Genomic DNA, 16,911 nt, shown 5'->3' on the forward strand with positions numbered 1-16,911 from the left:
TTTACACTCAGTCTTTCAAATAGATGCAAGTAAAACACAGCAGAAAATAAATAAAGTCACAGACTCAGCGGTCCTGTTGCTCTATTTTCACCTGTAAAGCAGGAGTGGGGCAGGCGGAGGTTTACCCTGGTGCAGGTGTGCCGCGGTCAGTTGAAGAATCCGCGAGTTTCTCTGTGAGTTTCCCATTACGTCGTAGCTACTCGGTGCTTGTTGGAAGTTTAGGTGTTTTTTCGCTGTAAAAAGAAGTTTTCTTCCCACGCACAGCGGACACTAATGTTTTTGTCACTTTTTATGGAATCAAACTCAAAGTAAGGTCAGTACTTCCACGCTTTAAACGCTGCACGCTCATACTCTCTCCCGCACTCGATATATTATCCATTGTTGATCTGCACACAGCTGTTGTCACGAACGGCGCACTCGCTTACGTCACTGTCATGAGACATTCTCGCAAAAAAATCACGGTTTTAGTAACGCAGTAACGCAGCGTTCCTACAGGAAAGTAACGGTAATCTAATTACCGTTTTTGCAATAGTAATCCCTTACTTTACTCGTTGCTTGAAAAAAGTAATCGGATTACAGTAACGCGTTACTGCCCATCTCTGTACATGGAAAGCATAGAGGGAGAAAGAGTAGTACCAAGACACCGTCATGAAACACAGCAAAGCATCACTGACAACAGAAATGTTCATGAAATGACACGAACAGCTTGAAATGGTAGAACTGGGGTTGAGGTTGTTTTGCAAAGCAGCAGACACAGGAAACAGCTGCTGTATACAGGCTGAAGTAGTGTAAGACCTGAAACAGCTGAAGACGTGGGATCCTTCAGGTCAGAAGACACAATGACACTAAGAACAACATGACCACTCCTTTCCATATCTCACTCCCACAGCTCACCACTTTACATCCTCCATCATCCCAGTGCATGCTGTTTACTGTTCACCAAAATAAAAGGATGGCCAGGATATTACTATGGTGTCTTGTTATAGCCCCGAGCTGGCCTGTTCATGGCTAACATGGAGCTAGTTTGGAGCTTATTCATTTCTTTTTGTATTTTTTCCTTCAAAGTGTTGAAACATTAAAGTTTCCAAAAGAGAAAATGAAAAACAAAACTAACTTTTTCCTACCAAAAACCTTTCCAGGTGGAGCTCCGGGAGGAAAAATCAAGACTTGCTTTCATTTCGATGTGAGTCGTGCTAATAGACTGAATATCCTTAAGGGATATGTAAAAACTGCAAGTCGAAATTATATTTAGATGAGAAATTTTAATTAGTCATGTTGAATATATGAAGTCCTTATATGCAAAGTCAACAACCACGCTATTGCCATTCTTCAGTGCATCACTGACTATAGTAAGTGATGCTGAGTGTCCCTCAGTTACCCTTCACAGAGCCTACAGGCTCCTTCTATGAATCTCCTCCTCCAGCTCCAGAATCGCTGTCTCACCAGCTGAGCTGACCAATCAGTATGTCTGGCGCAGATGTGACGAGCACACTGCCGTGCATCAACCCCCAGAAAGCAAAAGCAAAAGGCCCAAACAGTATTCCAAAGAGGGTTCAGAGCTTATGAACTCACACAAGTCTGCACAGATATTTTTAACATCTCACTCTTTCAGACGGTGCCAGTGTGTCTGAAGAGAGTGAGAGCGCATCAAGAGTGCAGCAGCAATGTCATGAAATGCATTAAGGGGCTAGTTATGACCCACTACATACACTAACATGGACTCATGTGCCATAAAAATTGTCACTGTGCACTGGATGCAGAGTGGTCAGTGTTGACGATCTGCTCTCACAAAGATGGCCAGCTCCTGTGTCAGGCTGCTCCTCCTAGACTTTAACTCTACCTTTAATACTATTAGCAAACTGTTGTTGCTGATAACTGCAACCTCTGCAACTGGGTCCTGGACCTTTTTCACACACCACTAAATCACACCAACAGTCACATTTATGAACGACTGTGCAACAATACGAAGAAAACTCAAACGATCAGACGACCCCCTATGAAAAAACACTGACAGTGGAAAGAAAAAACTCCTTTTTCACAAGAAGTAACACCAGAGATCCAGAGATAAATAATAACTAACGACTAAGTGCAGAGTGGTGTATAAACAAATACAGAGTGCCTCCCATTATAAAGTACTCTGGTATTGTACTATGGTACTATAAGACTGATTCTTCCAGACTTTGCATGTGAGGACAAGGACTTTAAATTTGATTCTGGATTTAGGAAGGAACCACATTTTGGATCAACTGAAGGCTTTTCAGGCAGATCTTAGGACATTTTGATAACTGAACTGAATTACAGTCGTCCAGCCTGGAAGTAATAAATGCATGAACTAGTTTTTCAGCCTCTCTCTGAGACAGCACGTTTCTGATTTTAGAGATATTGAACAAATGCAGTCCTACATATTAATCTAATATTCACACTGAAAGACAAAGGAAGCGAAACTAAACGTAAGACACAGAGACAAGAATTTGGCATAATAACTAAGACTGAGCGAGCACACGAACACCGAGGGAAGAATCTATCAGGAATATACCGACTACAGTACTTTTCATTTACATTGTGACACAGAAGATGAAAGCTGATGGTGACAGTCAGCAACACATTCAAAAGATCTCTGATTTCTGCAGTGAGACTTGGAACCTTCTATACAAAATGTAAACTGTGCAAATTCACCTTTTCACTTTAAATATTTCTTGACACCAAGAATTCATATCATGAATCTGCTTAGAGAAACAGCAAACATCTGTGTGAGAATGTGAAACACTTGAATAGATAAATCTGTCTAAATCCAAAGAAGTATGAGCGCTGAATGCTGCAGCTATCTGAAGAGCTAAAACTGCTAAGCTTTTCAGCAAGCCCATCCTCAACATCATAAGAGGAAAGAGTTGGTTTAATGCGTTCAACACTGTACCTTTGTTAAAAGACAGATAATCTGCAATGGCCTGTATAGTGCTCATTTGAAAGTTAACTGCTCCTGCTGCACCACAGACCTACACCTTTGTTTCTCTTCAAAACTTAAACGTTAAATCTGGTTGGTTGCAGAATAATATTTGGTATTTTTATTTTACAAAACTAATTACAAAAATATTTTTCATATGTTTAGTCTAACAAACTTTTCTTTTCTTTCTCTGAAGTAGTTATATGTGAAGTAATATTTATTGTTCACATTAAATAAATTTGTGGATACATTGTGCATTCTATTTTTGTCATTTTTGCTATTTTACCAGTTATGGATATGGTAAATACAGCATCTGGGAAATGACCATAATCATAGCTTTTAAAAGTTTAATACCTGAAGATGAACTCATAAAAATCATATATACTGTTTTTACCCATTTCTGTGGTCAAAACTTCCATAATTAAAGAATATATTTTATTGGTGGACAACAAACTGGACTGGTCATGCAACACAGAGCACCTGTATGAAAAAGCCCAAAGCCGACTGTACTTCCTCAGGAGGCTGAGGTCTTTTAACATCTGCAGGAAGCTCCTGAGGATGTTTTACCAGTCGGTGGTTGCTGGAGTACTTTTCTATGCTGTGGTGTGCTGGGGGAGCAGCACAGCAAAGAAGGACTCATCCAGGCTGGAGAAACTGATCAGGAGGGCTAGCTCTGTGGTCGGCATGAAGCTGGACACTCTGGTGACAGTGGCATTGCTGGACATTATGAACAATGCTGGGCATCCTCTGCACACGGCCAGAGGAGTCTGTTCAGTGACAGGTTGCTTCTCCCCAAGACAAGAACTAACAGACTTAAAAACTCCTTTGTCCCACACGCCATCAGACTGTTTAACTCCTCTCTGGAGGGGAGAGGGAGGGGAAACAGGAGGACAAAGGAGGGGGGAACAACTAAGCTGTAGTGCCTCTTCACCTCACTGTGCAATACCTTTGTTAATATCCAACTGTGTAATAGACTTCAATACTTGAAATCTGCCGTTCCCTTGTATTCTTATTCCTATTTATTCTATTTATCCCTTTTGTATTCTCTGTATTTATAAATGTGTATATATGGTATATTTCTGCTCACGTTCTGTAACTTCTGTCGGTGCTGTGCTACTGGAAACCGAATTTCCCAGAGGAACCCACCCGAGGGATTAATAAAGTTTATCTAATCTAATCTAATATCTGTTAATTAATGATCAATCCCACATAAAATTACTGAAACTTTATTTCTTTTACTGTCATTTTGTATTTTTTAATGTTGTTATTATATTTTTATTGTTTTATTGAGAAACAATTGATGATTTCTATTAAAAACACTACATGAATAAATTTTACTTACATTTGTAATTTCATAACTAAACACAGTATCAATTAAATTTATTTTTTTAATGAAATGTCCCTGTGATCAGATGGTTGGTTGTTTGCTAGAACAAATGCAATCCAAACTGACACTGTTGAAGGACTGCCTGCCCTGCGACAGTATTTCATGACCTGCCTTTGCTGCCTATAAATGGATCTCCCCTGGGATGAGTAGGGTAGATAGCCAGGGAGTTGAATGTGTCACTTATTCCCCCCTAAGCCCCAGTTAGTTATTAATAAACATCTTTTGGCTGACATTGTCTGAAGGATTAGAGTAAGAGACCGAGTCGGCAGCAAGGCAGACGATTCCCACATTATGTCATATCTATAAACTCTGCGAACATCGGTTCAGTTAAAAATTTTGTATCATGCCAGATCACAACAATAGTCCCCTCTTTGTATTGTAGAGAGAGTGTCTGTCTCCTGAATCCAAACTGGAAACTGGTTCCTCAGAAGAGTTGTCTGCCTCCCAGTCTACTTTGTAATGGATAAGCCTGCAGTCTGAGAGGAAAGTTCTCTGTTGGAACTTTAATATTTGTACTGTATATGAGAAGAAGAATTTGAAATTCAATTCTAGATATAATACAGAACAAGTAAAGAGTAACTAATATGCAAAATAATACAATCCCAAATCGGAAAAAATTGAGACACTTTGTAAAATGGAGATAAAACGTCAGGGCAGGGGCATATTTATCACTGCAGAGCACCACATCTCCCTATGACAGAGGCCAATAATGTCTAGGAACTGTGAAGACCAGCTGCCAGTTCCCGAACGCATTTGGAAAAGTTGCTTGCAGCCCATGTTTCAGCAAAACCTGTGGTGGATGTTCTGGAGACTTATCCTGTTTGCCCCTAACGAAATATTGGAATTGGGTCATTTAATCTGCTGATCTCAATCAGACAGGTATGGAGTTTACAAACAGCGTTCACATCTTGAACTTCCATGTGCAGTTAAGGCTGCTTCTTTGTCCACTGCAGTTCATTTTTGTGTGACGGGCACAAACCAGGAACAAACCAGGAACAAACCAGGAACAAACCAGGAACACTCATCGTGGAGCTTTCAAAATGGTCAAACTGTGCCGGTGTTTCTGAGAGCACCTGTTTACAGGCACCTTCGGGCCAGGTGGGTGTGGCCCTGCCAGGTGGTTGGCCACACCTGAAGACCATCACGCAGCTGATCAAGCCTCGTCGGAGGAGATACTTAAGAGTGTGTGGTGCTCTCTCCGACGCTGGATCAGCAGTTCTGGTGCCTTCCTGGCCACCGGGCAAGACCTTGACAGAGTGTCCAGCAGCAGATGTGAAACCACTCTGGGGGATGACAGATGGCTAAATAACAGAGATGAAGGAATTCTGCAGGGTGGCTAGGAGGCCCACAGCAGACACAAAGAGGCTCTGGGTACCAGCCAGGAGCCCAACCAGAAGGCCAGTAGTGGACACGGAGCAATTCTGAAGATCAACATCACGGAAGGAGACATGTCCCATCATGACCGTCAGTGGCTGAAGAGATGGGGCTCTCCACGATACAAAAGAGGAAGCCAGCAGCAGAGACTGAGACCCTCAGAACCAGGACATGAACTCCTGGACTTTGGCTCACACTCAGGTGGAGCAGGGCCCACTGGCTCGAGACGCTGGATGTTCCGAATTTTTTGAAGATACTAGAGGCTTGAGATTCCCTAGATTCTCTGGGGACTCTTGAGGCTCAGGACTCCCTGGAAGCTTGATCTGAGCAGGACTCCCAGTCAGGCTGTTGAGTAGGGTGCATTGTCCTCTCAGAAGGATGCTCAGCAGGGTCTAGCAGATTGTGTTGTCCTGCCTGGAACTGTGCAGGGTTCACAGCCACTCCTCTGGCGACTCAGGCTGCTTCGCATTATTCGCAGACCTTCTTGGAAGCTGGAGCTGTGGCTGGAGCCTGGCCACCATCACCCTAGGAAAGGGGTAAGGTGAGAATCAGGCTGAGCCTGGAGTAAGGATGGTGGAGCATTAGCCTCTGAGGATGCAGGCTGTGAAATGTAAGCAGTCTCTGGAGTACCATATGTAGTTTCTAACAAGGTAACACAGTGAGTGGTCTCTGAGAGAGGACTACATTCAACAGTCTAGGCAGTCTCTGAATGAGCTGGCTGATCACCACAACCCATTGTCTCAGAGGTAATACTGTCAGGCCCAACAGACATACTGTTGTTATTCACCAGCACAAAAAGACACGCAGTCTTGTTATGCACAGGTTCCAGACCTGCATAGGTTCTAAACCACAACACGTAACTTTATTAATCACAGTTCATTCTCTGACACAGCAACAGAAACCACAGTCTGTCTCCCAAATACTGAACACACAGACTCATTAAACTTAGTCCTGTTATCAGTGGACTCAAAAACAGAATATGCACTGAAGGAAATCTCCGTCATCCGTAGATCGAGTTTCCTCCTAAGGCGTGGGCACCAATAAGCAGAGTTCATCCTTTAACATATAACAAAATTAAAATATTCTCATGCATGATCAACGGTTAATCACGGTACCGGCCGGAGTACCGGGAGCAGTTTGGAAGAACAAGAAGACGCGGAGACTGTCCTAGGTTGTCATTCCAAACTGACTCAACTTTATTCACAAGTACAACAGTTTATATAGAGGAAAAAGGTTCGTGTGTCAGCAGATTCTCAGTTCAAACCAGTACAGACCAAATAAGGAAGTGTCTTCCTGCCCTCTGAGCAAAGAAGTATCCTTTGTATAGTTCAGCTACAATTTATGATCATCCCAGCGAAATACACTCCTAGACATAGAGTACAGAGTTCTTTCATTAGTGAATTCTGAAACAAACCACCTGGCCTTTAACGAGCCTTTTTCTAAGAGATAAAGAAGGGAGGATGGGAGTAAGGGAGTGGTCTCTGTGGTATTTTCGACCTTGGTACCATCCTGTGATTCTTACACATTAATTCTTGGGTCACAGAGAAAGAGAAAAACAACTAGTAAATGGCCCTTATTGAGTAACAGTTTTCCTGTATAATATCACTATAAAACAATATCCTGTAAATGCTACCATGATATCAAAATATCACAACAGTTCCCTCCTTTTATCATGAAATGATAACATAGTATAAAGACAGAATGTAATAACATAATCTAAAGACAAATCATAAACGTAACTTGTCCTCCGAGCAAGCTTGATATCAAAATTCTAAGAAAGAAAAGAAAGAGAAAAAAGAAAAAGAAAAAAGAGAAATAAGAAAACTTCATTCCCTTCTTTGATAACGGAGTAATTCACAACCTAATGCTCAATATATATATATCAGGAACATCATTGGTGACATCTGGCACATCATCTGGGTCAATTTGTGCCAATTGCAAATACATTGAGGTAGAAAAAACCTAAAAGTAATGCAATAGATATGATAAATAACCTAAATATATAAGAAAAAACGCAGTTCTTCAGTCGTCTCCTGGCCTGGTCCCAGGTTCGAGAGACATTAAATAAGCATCGTATGATGACAATGGGCATTTCATTTTCTCCATTATCAAAATAGAATGAGTCTAGCTTTATCAGATTAGACATCATGTGGTACTTTCGGCTTTCTTGTCCTGCACCTTGCTGTTGTTCACGTGAAGGATCAAAGAGCTCTCTGAGTCTTGGCTCTTTCAGGCGTTGTGTGTTAATCAGTGATTGCGTGTGTGTATCTATTGGATCCGGGCGCTGGCTCACCGGTGTCGTCGTCTGCTTGATCCGACGCCTGAGATGGTCTGATTGGGCTGGTCTTAACCCTGCTGGCGTGAATCGACTGAGGTTGTCCGTCTGTGAGGATGCTGGTTCTCGTCACTGCCAGTACAGTCTGGGGGCTGGAAAACGCGCGGCCTCCCCGAGTTTCCTTGGTTTTAGCGACTTCACCAACACCGCATCTCCTGGTCTCCACTGTGGAGGGGAGAGGCTGAGAAAGACAAACTTTCTGATAGTTATTATTCAGTGTTTCTGCCAAATTGTAAACATAGTCGGACAATCGCCTTCAGTGACGCTGTTCCCCTCTGGATCTGTGTGTGTGTGTGTGTGTGTGTGTGTGTGTGTGTGTGTGTGTGTGTGTGTGTGTGTGTGTGTGTGTGTGTGTGTGTGTGTGTGTGTTTGTTTGTGGGGTCAGAGTGTGACCCCATAAATAACTTCCCCAAACCTGCCAAGAGTTCGCCTAAGCAAATGGCACTTACGTCCTACCATAAAACAATAAAACAAGGCACAAACTCCCCCATGCTCCAGAGTGCTCTCTAATACACACAAAGTTTGCAGACTATCAAGGATCAAACCTCTACCAATCTACAACTAAGTATAAACTCTAAGCATATATGGATATTTCTAAGCATAAATGACAATAAACAGTACAAAACCTAACATTCCTCTCACTTATAGGCCATCAAAGCCCCATCTGAACCTGGATGCACCACTTGCATAGGTTTAATACTTGTAAATAAACGGCTAATCACACAAATCACTGCAACAATAATAGTAAACATTGTTTAATGTTAATTCTGGACCCCACCTCTTGACGCATGGACACTCATGCGTCAACTCACCAAACCTGGATCCCTGTCTTAAAAACCGGCTCCACCAGGAGCCTGCATACACAAGATCTGGAAATAAAATCAAACTTCACACTTATAAACAAGTATATCACAAGGGTAACAAACATTCAGCATCAGCAAGACAAGTGTCATATTCAGGTTTTTCTCAAATCATTAAATCACTATTATTACCAGAATTTGTCCCAAATCATGAATCATCCCAATTTATTCCACAATTGAATCTGTGACTTTCCTTAAACAATGTCACTCCTCCCATTTTATCACCATGAGCTCAATAGCCCATCTTCAACTATTCCATAAACACCGTAACCCCTTATTTGTTTTACTCATGTCACTTGTCCGTTTCTGCCAAATCCTCCACAGCATTCTCAGAGAAACAAACATTAGCAATGCACATTGATTATCCTGGTGGGCAGGCGTCGGCCATCGACATTCCAGAGGTGCCATAAAAACACCATAAAGTTAGCCAACCCTTCTTGTGGAAAGAATGTCTTTCACATATAAACCCAGAAATCCTATAGTAGAAAAACATTAACTAATCCTCTCATAAACCACATGATCAAACACATGATTAATCATCTGCTGTAAAAAGAAATGTAAATGTTAGCGCTGCGCAAGTTAGTGAATGACACGCACATAGTAAATTCACAGACAGAGAAAATGGCATTTAAAAGATTAAATCGTCATGCAACCTCGAATGTTGCTGTCATCTTTCTGCTCCTGTAACAAAAACACATAAATTCATCCACCCTTTTGTCCTGTCTAGGTGGAGGTTAACCTTGAGTCGTGGTCAAGTCTTGTCAGCTTCTATCAGTCAGTCAGTTTGTTCTTTATTTCCATTCATACATTCATTCATTCTTTCTTTGCTGATAGTGGAACCTGTCATCGCATTTAGTTTCCACTTTCAGCAAAATGACGTCATTTCAATAAAAGAAAAAGAACTTTAGATAGGATTACATCGCTGAATCCTTTTTAGGACAGGGACTCTCATTTAATATTGTCCCAAATAAGTAGCTTTCTCCAGAGCCCATTTTAATGTGGAGAAAACTCACTTGACACAATTTTCTCGACGACGTTTAGCACTTTTAATTCCCGACGTGCAGATCTGCTTAAAGAAAACAAAATCAGTGCTTGTTCAAAAGATAAAAATGAAAAATAACAGAGATTATCAAACAAAACTTTCAGTGCACTGTAAAAGTATCAAAATAAAAAAGGCCTTGTTAAGTCATGACACAAACTCCTCATCAACTTCACAACAGGAGAAGAATCATCAGCTAGATTCACTCCAAACCAACCATCAGCTGCACAACTCACAACATAAGCCTAATGTCATATTAGCTATGAGTTTAATCACCAGGTCTGTGCTCTTCACTCATTTAAGCCACAGATCTATTTTATTCAATTTTCACAAAAAAAAAAAAAAGTTTGTTCTGACGTATTCAAAGTTGTGTAGCTAAATACAAAAGTCACTCGCACATCAAACAGGAAACTCAGTGTTTTAGAGTCTCCACTTAACACACAAACTCCAACACATCTCATTCACTCGTGCTAAAATTCAATCACCTTTCATTAATCTAAGAACCGATCAACTAATTTGCATATCAGCTATTAACCCACTAAGTTGACAGGACGACAGAAAAGCATGTTCAAAATATTATCACAAAAGACAATTTCCCTCATACAGTAAATTACTTATGCTGCATTAATCCAGCAGGAAGCTTCTCCCAATTTACCATTTTAACAACTAAATTTATTGTCTGATCACTGATTCGTCAAACCAGGATTTTTTTTTTTTTCCACAAAAGTTAAATTGTTGTCCTGCAACCTAGAGAGTCAATTTTTTTTTTGCATTGTATAAATTCAGTATTTAATAACAAGTGTCTGCTAAATTGACACTATTTTAACACTGATGAAAGATAACAAGCTAATTTTCATTGCATGTCTGTGGAGCTGCATATCCAGCAGAGCATGCAATGTGCTATGAGTCCACTGGTCTTTGCATCACACGAGGTGACTTGGACAAGATGATAAACAGACTCACACACTTAAAATGTTGTCTAATCTTCATGAGCTCTCTTGTGTTTGGAGTGTTAGTATGGTTAATGCATGTTCTGCTTTTGTGTGTGATTTTGAATATTCTATTTTCGCAGTGTTTAAAACTCCGTCTCAATTTTCCACTTAAGCAGTCAGTTTTCTTTTCCCCAGGTTTGCTAACCCAAATTTTGATTTCCCATATTTAATAACAAAATTTGTGTTCTCACCACTCTCATTCTATTGTCCTCTGATGCGGTTGACTTCGTGCTAGTGGCTGAAGTACTGCTGCTGCTGCCTTCTTGGGCAACTTCTTAGCAGGTCCTGCCGGTTTCTTGGCTTTGGCCGCAGCGGGCGTCTTGGCTTTGGTCTCAGTAGCCTTGTTCATCTTGAAGGATCCGGAGGCCCCGGTGCCCTTGGTCTGCACCAGAGTGCCCTTCGCCACCAGGCTCTTGAAGGCGGTCTTGACACGGGCCTTGTTCTTGTCCACATCGTAGCCTGCGGCAGCCAGAGCCTGCTTGAGAGCGGCCGCGGACACGCCGTTGCGCTCCTTGAAAGCGGCCACGGCTTTCACGATCAACTCGCCCACGCTGGGGCCGACCTTCTTCGGCTTGGACCTCTGCACAGGGCGTGTTTATGATGGAGCCTTTCCGACCACAGCCGGCACGTTGAGCGCATCATTAAGGGTCCATTTCTTTCATGTAGCAGTCCTTTCTGAACATTTCGACATGCTGCCGCCGCCGAACCTGGCCTCAGATCCAGCAAGCTTAGCGCGCTGATCTCCAAAAAAGTCCCGAAAGCCAGAAAGACGTCAAATAAATGTCTCGTTCTAAGAGCTCGAACAAAAACTCCTCTTCACGCCGCCATCTTGCTCGCCCCTCTGTGGAATTCATCCAATCAGATAGGAAGATGGGTTTGCTTTTCTTCTTCTCTGGTGCTTTGTTAGATTGCTTCTGCAGCCTCTGCTCCGATACTGCCGCTGCTGACCAGGTTTTTTTTCCAGGTAAGAGTGAGAGTTTTGAGACAGATCGTGCTGTAAATAAGTCAGCCAGAAACTTGGCTTGAACGTTTCCAATTATTAAACTATTGTTTAACAACTATTGTTTAAATTTTCGTCCGACCGCTGCATGTGGAAAATTGATTCAGGTCTGCTTTTCACCTGAAAGTGACAAACTAAAACATGTTCATTATTATCATCACTGCTTAATCAACACACATCTCTCTCTTTTTGTTTGTATTTTTTTTTTAAATAGCTGGTGATCTGCAGTATCACAGCTCTCACAATCAAAAACAATTATTTTTACACAGCGCACAAAAACACCGTGACGTCAGACACATTCACACTCATTTTTTCTTCTACGTAGAGTTTACACACTTGAAGGATGGCACATCTGAGGTTAATTTAATTATTTGCTAGCTTTCTCTGAGTGAGCAACTTCTCACTTTTTAACGTACGTTTCAAGACAACAGGCAACTTCCTGTGTCACCTGTTGGTGAGCAACTTCTCACTTAACGAGCAACTTCTCGCAAAACAACAGGCAACTTCCTGTGTCTTTCTGCTTTTAATTTACTTTATTCGGGGACTAAGGAAGTCGTCAGTGTATCTCTCTGGATCACTAAGTGAAACTTCGTCAGCATATCCCGTTTCTTTATGGATCGATCACTGAGAGAGGTATAATACGGACGCATATTTACCTTCGTCAGCCTGATCCCACTTCTGACACCAAATTGAGGGAAATCTCCGTCATCCGTAGATCGAGTTTCCTCCTAAGGCGTGGGCACCAATAAGCAGAGTTCATCCTTTAACATATAACAAAATTAAAATATTCTCATGCATGATCAACGGTTAATCACGGTACCGGCCGGAGTACCGGGAGCAGTTTGGAAGAACAAGAAGACGCGGAGACTGTCCTAGGTTGTCATTCCAAACTGACTCAACTTTATTCACAAGTACAACAGTTTATATAGAGGAAAAAGGTTCGTGTGTCAGCAGATTCTCAGTTCAAACCGGTACAGACCAAATAAGGAAGCGTCTTCCTGCCCTCTGAGCAAAGAAGTATCCTTTGTATAGTTCAGCTACAATTTATGATCATCCCAGCGAAATACACTCCTAGACATAGAGTACAGAGTTCTTTCATTAGTGAATTCTGAAACAAACCACCTGGCCTTTAACGAGCCTTTTTCTAAGAGATAAAGAAGGGAGGATGGGAGTAAGGAAGTGGTCTCTGTGGTATTTTCGACCTTGGTACCATCCTGTGATTCTTACACATTAATTCTTGGGTCACAGAGAAAGAGAAAAACAACTAGTAAATGGGCCTTATTGAGTAACAGTTTTCCTGTATAATATCACTATAAAACAATATCCTGTAAATGCTACCATGATATCAAAATATCACAACATGCACTTATACTTTCTCCCACAGAAAACTCATTCCCTTCATCAATCTGATCAGAAACAGAAATGTTCATTTCACTAAGATTATATGAACGTTCAAGAAATGGAGAAACAATCAAGTAACCAGACCACAGTCCACATCAATTCCTCTTTACTCACAGAAGCAGGGGCACCACCAAGCAGGTCCAGGGGGCACTGGCCACCCCCCAAAATTTGCTGCCCCTGCACAGAAGACGAGACATCAGGAGACACCAACAGAGAAACAGTCTGCGGATGGGCTGGGCATCAGGACATACGAGCAGCAGGTCAAGACTAAAGCAACTTGGAACTAAGAATAAGACCAAAGCCACTAAAAATACATGAAGCAACTGCAAACATTACACACACCGACAATCAACAGGCTTGAAAGTCTAAAAAACTGAAACTGCTGGGCACACTGACCCAGAAACATGATAGAGATACAATAAGACACAATAAAATAAAAGAAATGATAATAAATCAATAAAAGTCTCAACAGGAAGCCCATTTAAACAACATACAGTGGTGTGGAAAAGAGTTTGTCATCTTCCTGATTTCCTGTTTTTAATGTTTCATCAAATAAATTTAAATATTAGACAAAAATAGCACAAGTAAACACAAAATGCAGTTTATAAATGAAGGTGTTTAATATCAAGGCTAAAATATTCAAACCCATATGGTCCTGTGTGAAACAGTGATTTTATAACATAAATTAACAGTGGTGAATGACATCTTTGGAAACTTGAGTTCAGTTTCTCTAGCCTCACACAGGCCTGGTGACTTAAATAGGACCTGCCTGACAAAGCAGAGTAGACCAAAAGGCTCTCAGAATCATATCATGTCACAATCCTGCGACTCATCCAGAGGTCACAAAAAAACAGCACAATATCCGAAGAACTGCTTGCCTCACTTCTCTCAGTTATGGACAGCGTTCATGACTCCAACATAAAAACAAGAGACTGGACAAAAATGACCTGCATGGCAAAGTTCCAAGACAAAAACCACTGTTGAACAAAAGGAACATTAAGGCTCGTCTCAGTGTTGCCAGAAAACATCTTGATGATCCCCACGACTTTTGGGAAAATACTCTATGGACTGATGAGACAGAAGCTGAACCTTTTGGAAGGTGTGTGTCCCATTCATCTGCAGTAAAAGTAACACAACATTTCAGAATAGGAACATCATACCAAAATATGGTGGTGGCCCGGGGTTGTTGTACTGACTGAGGACCTGGAAGACTCACTGTGGTAAATGGAAGCATGAACGAGACTGTCTGGCCATCTGTTCATGACGTCAAGCTGAAGTTGGGTTCTGCAGCAGGACAATGATCCAAAACCATGCAGTGTGTTACATCCCAAAGAAGTCTACGGGGTGAGGGGAGGAACATAAAACTAGAAAGAGAAATCAATATCAAGCTAGCCAAAAACATAAGCCTAATGAAAAAACAGGCAAACAAACCAAGGCTTCCAGAAATATCTGACATTCTGACAACCACAAAAATGGCCAAAGACCCTGAAGCGATATTTCAGTCAGCCTTGGAGAACATCTGTTGGCTGCAGGACTCGGACTTCAGCTTGCACTGGAACGTTCACGGCTGAATGTGAAATGGTGGGAATGAGAATCGGCACCTCCAAATCCGAGGCCATGGTCCTCAGCCTGAAAAGGGTGGAGTGCCCACTCCGAGTCAGGGACAAGTTCCTGCCCCAAGTAGAAGAGTTTAAGTATCTCGGGATCTTGTTCGCAAGTGACGGGAGAAGGGAGCGGGAGATCAATAGACGGACTGGTGCAGTGATGCGGACGCTGTACCGGTCTGTTGTGGCGAAGAGAGAGCTGAGTGTAAAAGCAAAGCTCTCAACATCAGGAAAGGAGACATGTCCCATCGTGACCGTTGATGGCTGAAGAGATGGAGCTTTCTACGATACAAAAGAGGAAGCCAGTAACAGAAAATAAGACCCTCAGAACCAGGCCACGTAGAACTCCTGGACTCTTGGAAGTTCAGCCACCCGGGAGGGGCTCAGAGTAGAGCCGCTGCTGCTCCACATCGAAAGGAGCCAGCTGAGGTGGTTCAGGCATCTGGCAAGGATGCCTCCTGGGCGCCTCTTGGGTGAGGTGTTCCGGGCATGTCCCACCGGGAGGAGGCCCCGGGGCAGACCCAAGACACGCTGGAGAGATTATATCTTTCGGCTGGCCTGGGAACGCCTTGGTGCTCCCCCGGATAAGCTGGAGGAGGTGGCTGGGGAGAGGGAGGTCAAAATCCTGACCTGAATCTGATTGAAATGCTGGGATTTTGTATGAAGCTGAGTTACATAAGCTGGAACAGTCACCCAGGTCATGGTCTTGAGAGCATGAAAATGACAGCTGGACGTCTTAAGGGTCCTGCTGCAGCCACATTTGTTTTATTCTAATAACACTCCTCCTCCTCCATCAGGGGTCACCACAGCAGATCATCGCCTTCCATCTCACCCCATCTCCAGTATCCTCCTCTGTCACACAAATCTTTTACAGATTGTTCTTCACTACATCCACAAATCCTCTTTGTGTTTTTTTTAACCTCCTACCACATTCAGGGTCTTTTGCCCAATGTACCCACAGTCCTTCCTCCTTATGTCCAAACCATCTTAACCTCGCCTCTCTAACTTAACCACATGTTTTGAGACAGAATAAATCAATATGTTGATCAATTCTAAAGTCTTTTCAAAACAGATGATCATAAAGAGAGTCTCCTGATGTTTAATAATTCATATTTAATAGTTTTGCTCTTTGGTGCTGCTTTATCTCAGGTGGTCTAAGAGCAGACAAAAGCTCTATGTGGTGTTTTGGGGCTATGGGGGGAGGAGGGAGCTGCAGAGAGCCAAGTAAGACTACAACTTTTAATTCCTGGTCTTTACTTAGTGTTGATTTAATAAATTAATCCTTATTTCTATAAATAACAGCTGCACCATCTAAAGTGGAATGACAAAAACTCTCCTAATAAGACCAGATCAGTTATCTTTAATGCCCACATTGGTTTTTGGGCATCACATAGACAGCTAGCGGTTGAAGGATGACATGTAGCTATGTAATCAGTGGTCAGATTGGGAGTCTGATCAAATTTGATTGGAGGCAACTCCTCTACAGAGAGCTTACCAGAGTTGCTCATTTGGGAAAATTGATCTGAAACAAAAAAACAAAGGTGTATCCTCTGATGGCCAGGGCCCTGTAAGTAGGAGGAGCACATGGTGGAACCTATAGCAAATTATAGGGGAACTTGTCCCCGCTTACCTTTCAGTGTAAATATGAGCATACAGTATGTATATGAGGTGTTGCTCTGATTGTTTAACTGGGTCTGTCTAACCTGCTTGGCCCTGTGGCTTTCCCACACCAGATGTATGCACAGAGGTCACACATACAAACATCTTGAGAGGGAATCCTTATGCACTGAGAACATTGAACATGCCGAGCTGACATTATTTTTACTTTCCTGGGGTTGTATTAACAAATGGTTTCCTGGTTGTGGCTACAGATCTGGACACCTGCGCTACTTTGTGGCTGCTATTTCTGCAGTTCATGGAAACCAATCTCAGAAAAGAGAAATCATATAATAAAGAAAATAATTGACACCAGAATATA

The 16,911-nt window shown here is 42.1% G+C and overlaps 1 protein-coding gene across 1 annotated transcript; it reads right to left on the minus strand.

Moving 5' to 3' along the window:
- Positions 1–11,124: 11,124 nt before the first annotated feature.
- Positions 11,125–14,948, minus strand: LOC147304558 (histone H1.5-like). The gene is made up of 3 exons (XM_086279518.1): positions 14,871–14,948; positions 13,444–13,506; positions 11,125–11,508 (listed from the first exon to the last, which is right to left on the minus strand). Exons 1-3 carry the CDS (start codon positions 14,946–14,948, stop codon positions 11,125–11,127), a joined length of 525 nt encoding a protein of 174 aa, XP_086135644.1.
- Between the last annotated feature and the right edge of the window lie 1,963 nt (positions 14,949–16,911).

The sequence above is a fragment of the Aulonocara sp. 'chitande type north' Nkhata Bay genome, linkage group LG22, assembly GCF_057382095.1.
Source record: "Aulonocara sp. 'chitande type north' Nkhata Bay isolate Kocher_YH1m ecotype deep benthic linkage group LG22, A_spYH_male_GT1.1, whole genome shotgun sequence".
NCBI lineage: Eukaryota > Metazoa > Chordata > Actinopteri > Cichliformes > Cichlidae > Aulonocara > Aulonocara sp. 'chitande type north' Nkhata Bay.

Excerpts from the sequence above, each read along its gene's own strand:
- LOC147304558 (XM_086279518.1), bottom strand. The coding sequence starts at position 14,948 with ATGGCCTCGGATTTGGAGGTGCCGATTCTCATTCCCACCATTTCACAT. Across the intron at positions 13,507-14,870 it reads ACGTTCCAGTGCAAGCTGAA|GGGCAGCAAATTTTGGGGGG; the intron begins GTCCGAGTCCTG and ends TCTTCTGTGCAG. Across the intron at positions 11,509-13,443 it reads TTGGTGGTGCCCCTGCTTCT|AGGTCCAAGCCGAAGAAGGT; the intron begins GTGAGTAAAGAG and ends CGCCCTGTGCAG.